Genomic DNA, 7415 nt, shown 5'->3' with positions numbered 1-7415 from the left:
TAGTAGAGAGGGGGTTTCACCATGTTGGCCAGGCTGCTGGTCTCGAACTCCTGACATCCTGATCTGCCCGCCTTGGCCTCCCAAAGTGCTGGGATTATAGGCGTGAGCCACCGCGCCCGGCCTTCCAGGGTCTTAATACAAAACCGGGTGTGGCTGGTGGCGATGGTCAGTGAGGAAAGGTCCAGAGGGGAAAAGCGGACATACTATGTGCATTATCTAATCTCGGCCACTGATCCAACTCCATAGTCTGTGACTTTTAGAGTCCTCAAATACTTCCAAGCTGCATCTTCACATTTAAACTTTCTGGGGGAAAACGAGCAGGGACGAGTTTTAGGAAATACCAGATGTGGCTGCGATTTTCTACAGTGAAGGGGCGTGGAAGGGGACAACGGCAATAGAAGCGGGTTTCTGAAGTTGTGTTTGTACTTGATTGTAAGCGAGCTGTGAACAACCCGTGTCCAAATAAGTGGCTGAGAGGTGATCCTAAGAACAAGTTCAGTCGTAGAGTACTCGTAACACAGAACTGGTTGAAACCCCGCCCTCCGTCTCCGGGCTTTCTTTCAGGGCGACTTTGTCAGTACCCCAAACTGTCCCCGCATGAGGTCACTCTGCACGGTCACGTGCTCGAGCCCACGGGAGCGCCACATCGCCAGCCGCACCCCTCCACCCCCACCCTGCCCACGTGACCCGGCCTAGTTTCTCCAGGCCCATCCCTACGCCTCACTCGTGAGGCCCCGCCCCACGCTGAGCGCTCCGCCCGCGACCCTCCGCCACTTACCCTCCCCGGCTCAAGCACGACCCGTGGACCCACGTGCTTTTCCTTGTCCAATGGGAGCCGGCTCCCAGGGGCGAAGGGGCGGGGAGGAAAGGAACGACTGCGTTACGTTGCGAGAAGGGGCGGGACCTGCAACGTCGGACAGAACGAGGGGACGTAACGGAGGCAGGTCGGAGCCGCTGCCGTCGCCATGACCCGTGAGCACCGAGCCCTCTTCTCCTTGCCCTTTTCTTTCCGTTCACCCTAAACACCACCGCCGAGTCGCCTGCTTTGACCTTCGGTAGCTTTCCTAGCGAGGCCTTTCTCTGGGCGCGCTCTGTAGCCACCCTCACACTCGGTGCCCGGAAATCGAGCCCTTTGCCTACGGCCACTTCGCGGGACCACCCCTCCGCGTTAGGCATAGGCCCTCCCGGATCTTCCGCGGTGTGAGAAGAAGGCTAGTGCCCCGGTGATAGGCCCAGAGCCCCCTACTCCACAAGTCAACCCATCCCCCACAGAGACCCAAACCGTCCACACACACCCCGCCAGCTGTTTGGGGCCCACGCTGCCCCAAAACATGCCTCCAGCTGGCCCCTTGGACCCCTTTTCTCCGCTCCTCATTTTGACCTGGCCCGTGGCAGATTCGCCACTCCCCCCTACCCCAAGCAGCCTGGGCCTCGAAGTGGGCCGTTGTCGGGGCCCGGGGATTGAAGTGGTGTTGGATCCTGCTGCTGGCCGTGCTGGGGTAGAAGGGTCGCCGGTGTGTGGGCAGAGCGGCCCCCGCATCTCACCTTTAATCTTCTTTCCTTAGGCGGTAACCAGCGTGAGCTCGCCCGCCAGAAGAATATGAAAAAGCAGAGCGACTCGGTTAAGGGAAAGCGCCGAGATGACGGGCTTTCTGCTGCCGCCCGCAAGCAGAGGTAGCCCCAGGGAGGGGAGGGAAAGGAACGGTGGAGACCTGGGTTAGACCAAGGGTTACAGCAGGAGAGACCTACCTCAGGGCTTGAATCTGGACTAGGCGTGAGGAGCAGAGTGCATTGCTTCCTCTAGGGTTTTATTTCCACCCCACCCTCCAAATTGTCAGCTCACAGCCTTACAGGAAAGGACGGGGGCGGGCGCCTGCCCTCAGTCTGATTTCTGAGTGTCCCTGGGTCTGACCTTAAGGGCAAGGGCAGGGAGCTTCACATTTCAAATACAGTTGTGGTTATGGCAGCCCAGTACTTTTGGCCCTCCTTGCTGTTCGGTTTTCCTCCCTTCTCCCAACCTACTCACTGGTGTTGCTGGGTGTGGTACTCAACACAGAATAGAGAGCCTTGGGCCTGTGTCGCCAGACTTCTGACCCCTTGGGCAACAGCCAGATGGAGACTGGTTGCCTTTTGAGCCTCAGCTCTCTTCCTCTTGTTCTCCTAGGGTGGGAGTACAGCAGCCAAACGCTGAACTTAGTCCCATCCACTTCCATCTTATCCTTTGTGCCCTTCATCCCCTTGCATCTTGTCCTTTTTGCCCTCTGGTACCTCCCAGTGCCCCATCATCTCTACCCCCAGGGACTCGGAGATCATGCAGCAGAAGCAGAAAAAGGCAAACGAGAAGAAGGAGGAACCCAAGTAGCTTTGTGGCTTCGTGTCCAACCCTCTTGCCCTTCGCCTGTGTGCCTGGAGCCAGTCCCACCACGCTCGCGTTTCCTCCTGTAGTGCTCACAGGTCCCAGCACCGATGGCATTCCCTTTGCCCTGAGTCTGCAGCGGGTCCCTTTTGTGCTTCCTTCCCCTCAGGTAGCCTCTCTCCCCCTGGGCCACTCCCGGGGGTGAGGGGGTTACCCCTTCCCAGTGTTTTTTATTCCTGTGGGGCTCACCCCAAAGTATTAAAAGTAGCTTTGTAATTCCTTGAGCGCCTGGTTTGACTGGGGACTTGGGGGGATGGGGTTGGAGGAATGACTGCCCTTTCCCACCAAAAAGGGAGAACTCTTTAGACTCAGATTGTGGATACAGGCTTAATAAGTGAAACATCACAGAAGCCTTTTATTATGCAATGACAACCAAACAAGTACTCCGGATATGCGGTAGAGGAATCCTCCAAGAACCATAGAGACTTCTTTTCTGTGATTTTTGTTCCCCACCCTTGAACACCATCTCTAGGATGGAGTTGGCCTAAGAGTGAAGGCTGCAAGATCTGTTTATGCCTCTCTTCCTCATTCTTCCTCAGTTTGTTTGTCTACTTGAAAGTTGGCCAAAAAGTCCTGCTGCTCACCAACTTCCCGTGGTCAGCTGCTGTCAAGTGTTCACATTCTCTTCTGTCATTCCTCATGGAATGAGGGTGGTTTTGTCTTCCCGCTTCCCTTGACCTCAAGATCAGGATTAAAACCTGGGGTAGCTCTGTGCTCCTTTCTTCCTATGCCCTGGTTTGTTCTGTGGTTCTGGGCTTCTTATATCCGTGTGCCCAGGGCTGAACTGCTTATTTTCGTTTCTCCAAGGGCAATGCCGAGTCTTCAGTCCCTGTTGGTCTTTCCCCACCCCCACTTCCAGCCCAAGAGCCAGGAAAAGGCTGGTGCCACACTGTCTGCTGGGATCAGCAGTGGTTCCTGAGCTGCTGATTTGGGTGTTAGGCTCTTGAGCTGGGATGCAGAAACAGTAGCTCCAGTGAGTCAGACACTCTGCCCAGCGCATTAGACTGTATTTGACCACTTCTTCGAGTTCATAGTATTGACTTCAGCTCAAAGGGAGGTAACTCCCCATGTGTCCTTGAGGTATTGAGCTGGGCTGGACAGTTCCCCTTGAGCCAACTCTAGGAGTACAATGTCAGGGGAACCCCAGTTTGTGAAAAGGACTTAGACTGGAGGATATTTGTTATCTGGGGATATGATGCGGTGGCGGCGGCGCCTCAAGAGAAGGGGCTGGGGTTTCTGGGTGGGGGACCAACAGAGTGGTGCCAGTAACAGCCCCAGATAGAGGAGTACGCAGGCCCAGCATGAGGCAACCTTGACCCAGAAGGTGGCCCAGCTACCCTTGATGAAGGTCTTTTCCAGTTCTGCTCCCTCATAGCTGTGTAACCAAAGGCTCTGGTTAGAGAGTATGAAGGGCCTTAGCTTTTAGACGTGTTCTACCTCCTCACCAATTATGGCAGACCCACGTGTCTGGAATGGCCTTGAATTGCTCTTTCTGTAAAATAGCTCTTCAGGAGAGTATCTAAGGCCCACCTCCATCTTACCTGAACCAGTTGGTAAGGGTAACCATGACATAGAGTGAGGCAAGGAAGAAGACGAAGTGGAAGGCAGAATAGTTGTAGGAAAGATGCTGGACTTGGACTGGAGGAGCTGGAGGGGTCTCTTGGTCAGCTGGCCTAGCAGCACCACCCCTTTGCCCTGGAGAGATGAAATGGCTGCTGGGAGCAGTGCTGCCGAAACACCTCTTCTCTCCCCCAACTACCTTTGTTAAGGCTCTTGAGGGTTCTTACGGCACTCCACAGAGATCTACCACTTCTTCGGTTTCTCACTTGGCACTCACCTTCGTCTGCCTCCACTATTTCAGGGCAGCAGAAACACAGTGAGGGCTTCTGCAAAACATAACGCAGGTTTTGGAATGGTCTTAAAAGATGTGAGGGTGTTAATCTAGGAAACTTCCCTCGTGAAAAGATTGGTCTAGTATTAAAAAGTGGAGGCACACCTGGGTTCAAATCCTAGCTCCAGCATATAACTGGCTGTGCGGACTTTGGTAAGATGTTTAATCTTTTGTGCCTCGATTTCTCCATTTGTAAAATGGAGCAAATACCTACCTCACAGGGTTGTTGTGAGGGTTAAATTAAATGAGATTATGTAAAAGTATCTAGCACAGTTGCCTAGCACATTGTGGGTACTCAATAAAAGGTAATAGCTATAATCAGCATTCTGGGTAGAGGTTGGTAGGATGTGTGTGTGTCTTTGTGTGGGGGAGGGAGGGTGTTGGGGTATGGAGCTCTTTATCCTCACCTGAAACTCATAGCGGTAAACCTTGACAATCCACAAGGGTCCAAATACCTCAGCCAGGTAGGAGGCCTCATTGCTGAGAAATAATAGAGTTCTTAAGCTGGTCTAGTTAAATAGGTATTATCTGGGGGCATTTCCTACCGATTGGTCCATACTGGTAATCCTCAAGAGGGTGCCACACTCCCTGTGCCCTTTTCCACCAAAGATTTGGAGTTCTATTCATGGGGGAGGCCTAAGATCTTTGGACATATTTTAAATTCTCAAATCATTCCCCCAACCCCCTTCATCTCATACAGATCATCTAACAAAGTACTATTCTTAGAATTTGTCCCTGTTTGTGGAGAGCTTTTCTCTAGTCTTGCTCTAAACTCTATGGTCCCAGACATTCTCCTGACCATCCTTCCCTGTCTTGGGCACCGTCCTTTCATACCTCCACCCTTGACACTTTTACGCACCAAGCAAAAAGCACACAAGCATACATGATGCCAGCACTCAGCATTGCTAGAGAGGTATCTGGTGTTTGGGGTTCCATTTTACTCAGGCCAGGGAGGCACAGGGTGTGATTCTGTCCTTGAAGGATTACTGGGAAGGGACAACAGAAGAGATGGGTATTAAGAACAATGAGCTAGGTATTTGGCAGGGGCAAAAAAAGGTCTTAGCATGGAGAATCCAGGTCCTGTCCCTTACCTCTCTCTGGAGGACGGCTGGACAGCGCAGAGAAAGTCAGATACATGATGTAGCAGCTGATGACAGAAGCTTGTAGAAGGCCAGAGCGGGGTTGCTCTGGGGAGTGAGTATCATTGCTTTAGTCTACAGGCTGGCAATTTCCTCCATTTCTACCCCCACTTGTACTTCTGTCTCCCCATCCCTTGGTGGGGGTAGGGAAGCAGAGATTCTTTTATGAAATAATTGAGATTAGGGAGGTAATGAAACTTGCTACGCTTTTAAGGCCCCCAAAACCTGGAAGGTTGTAGGGCATGTACCCACTGAGGCGGATGCAAGGAGCGATGGAGAGGAAGGAGATGAGGCCACAGAAGCAAACGTGCAGACTGAGGATCATCTTGTTGAGCAGGCAGCCAGCTGGGTGTGTATAATAGCGGAATAGGAGCACAGCTCCCACACCTGCCATGCTGTAGAATCCTAGGGTGGCCAGCAGGACAGCCAGGAACCAGCTGCAGTCTTGAGCTGCACCTGTCTGCCTAAGGGTGGAAAGTCGGCAATGGCTTGGAGCTCCAACTTTTTTTTTTTTTGAGATGGGAGTCTTACTCTGTCGCCCAGGCTGGAGTGCAATGGCGTGGTTTCGGCTCACTGCAATCTCCACCTCCTGGGTTCAAGTGATTCTCCTACTTCAGCCTCCTGAGAAGCTGGGATTCTAGGTGCCTACCACCATGTCTGGATAATTTTTGTTTTTACTAGAGATAGGGTTTCACCATGTTGGCCAGGCTGGTCTCGAACTCCTGACCTCATGATCCACCCACCTCGGCCTCCCAAAGTGCTGGGATTACAGGCGAGAGCCACTGGGCCCAGCCAGAGCTCCAACTCTTTTACCCATTACCAACTATTCCCATGTTCCCAGAAGACTGCTGTGACTCTCCATCCTGCTTGGCTCACACAGTCATCACATTCCTAAGCTTTTTTTGATACTGCTCAGTGGGAAGCTGTGGGACCAGTGTTCTGCCATGCCTTTTGCCCAGCCCTCTCCCTGTAGTAATACTAGAAACCTCCCCAGGAAGAGGCTTTAGGGTTATGTGCCCCTTACCAGTTCTTGTTCCAGGAATGGGCAAAAGCTGTAATAAGCACCAACTGCAGTAGGATGAATGCAAAGCCTCCGCAGATGCCAATGTAATGCCATGCTGCAAGATGGGCACCGGTGGAAAAATGTGGTCAAATCGTTATTTTTTTTTTGAGAGGGAGTCTTGCTCTGTCACCCAGGCTAGAGTGCAGTGGCGTGATCTCAGCTCACTGCAACCTCTGCCTCCTGGGATCAAGTGATTCTCCTGCCTCCACCTCCCGAGTAGCTGGGATTACAGGTGCGTGCCACCATGCCCGGCTAATATGTTGAATTTTTAGTAGAGATGGGGTTTCACCATGTTAGCCAGGACGGTCTCAATCTCCTGACCTCATGATCCGCCCGCCTCAGCACTTTAGGAAAATGCTGGGAATACAGGTGTGAGCCACCGCACCCGGCTGTTACTCCTCTTGTTACCCCCTTGTTATCTTAGAAAACTTAGCCTACTCCTGCCAAGAGTATGGGAGGGAGAGTACCTGGGAAGAGATGCTCATCAGGAATGCAGAAGGCAAGAGCACAGAGACCTAACAGGAACAGCAGCTTGAGGAGCCAGAAGCTGCTTAGGAGGGAGAAAGAAAACCAGACTCAGAAGAAAAGGCAAAGGCAAAAGAGAAACCAAAAATATAGGAAAGAGGACAGAAGAGACAAGGAGGAACCAATCCCAAATGAGAGGGGGCTGGGACAGGCCTACTGCCCCTTATTCCAAATTCTAACTCAAAGATACTTAAATAATAGCATCTGGGCAATGTTTTACAGTTTATAAAGGATTATGTTACCAAGATAACCCCACTGTTATCTCCATTTTAGATGCTAGGAGCACAAAGAGGGTAAGTGTCTGGCTCAAGGTTATACAGCAAGTACACCAGAAGCAGGGACTTAAACCTGTTTTCTGTCTTTTTTTTTTTTTTTTTTTGA

General features: G+C 52.0%; 2 protein-coding genes across 4 annotated transcripts; one reads left to right on the top strand and one right to left on the bottom strand.

Moving 5' to 3' along the window:
- Positions 1–786: 786 nt before the first annotated feature.
- Positions 787–2640, top strand: LOC111529491 (small EDRK-rich factor 2). 3 transcript variants are annotated; one of them, XM_023196380.2, is made up of 3 exons: positions 787–972; positions 1566–1674; positions 2299–2640. In XM_023196380.2, exons 1-3 carry the CDS (start codon positions 966–968, stop codon positions 2360–2362), a joined length of 180 nt encoding a protein of 59 aa, XP_023052148.1. In that variant the 5' UTR covers positions 787–965; the 3' UTR covers positions 2363–2640. The 3 variants fall into 3 exon arrangements, with proteins under 3 accessions (XP_023052148.1, XP_023052150.1, XP_023052149.1); XM_023196382.1 differs by having other exon boundaries at positions 932–1055; XM_023196381.1 differs by lacking the exon at positions 787–972 and adding an exon at positions 1073–1211.
- A 79-nt stretch (positions 2641–2719) lies between these two features.
- LOC113219832 (serine incorporator 4-like) lies at positions 2720–5905 on the bottom strand. The gene is made up of 4 exons (XM_026447826.2): positions 5699–5905; positions 5399–5494; positions 5167–5293; positions 2720–4787 (listed from the first exon to the last, which is right to left on the bottom strand). The coding sequence occupies exons 1-4, from the start codon at positions 5838–5840 to the stop codon at positions 4523–4525; spliced, it is 630 nt and encodes a 209-aa protein (XP_026303611.1). The 5' UTR covers positions 5841–5905; the 3' UTR covers positions 2720–4522.
- Positions 5906–7415: the final 1510 nt, after the last annotated feature.

The sequence above is a fragment of the Piliocolobus tephrosceles genome, unplaced genomic scaffold (genome assembly GCF_002776525.5).
Source record: "Piliocolobus tephrosceles isolate RC106 unplaced genomic scaffold, ASM277652v3 unscaffolded_108, whole genome shotgun sequence".
In the NCBI taxonomy this organism is placed as follows: domain Eukaryota; kingdom Metazoa; phylum Chordata; class Mammalia; order Primates; family Cercopithecidae; genus Piliocolobus; species Piliocolobus tephrosceles.
Note: the sequence above shows the minus strand (reverse complement) of the source record. Positions and strands in the feature narration are given on the sequence as shown.

Bases quoted from the DNA above. Each gene is read 5' to 3' on its own strand.
- LOC111529491 (XM_023196380.2), top strand. The intron at 1,675-2,298 runs GTAGCCCCAGGG...CTCTACCCCCAG, and splicing joins GCTGCCGCCCGCAAGCAGAG to GGACTCGGAGATCATGCAGC.
- LOC113219832 (XM_026447826.2), bottom strand. From the start codon at position 5,840: ATGGCAGGTGTGGGAGCTGTGCTCCTATTCCGCTATTATACACACCCA. The intron at 5,495-5,698 runs GTGGGTACATGC...CTCACTCCCCAG, and splicing joins CGCTCCTTGCATCCGCCTCA to AGCAACCCCGCTCTGGCCTT. The intron at 5,294-5,398 runs GTAAGGGACAGG...GTCCCTTCCCAG, and splicing joins CAGCCGTCCTCCAGAGAGAG to TAATCCTTCAAGGACAGAAT.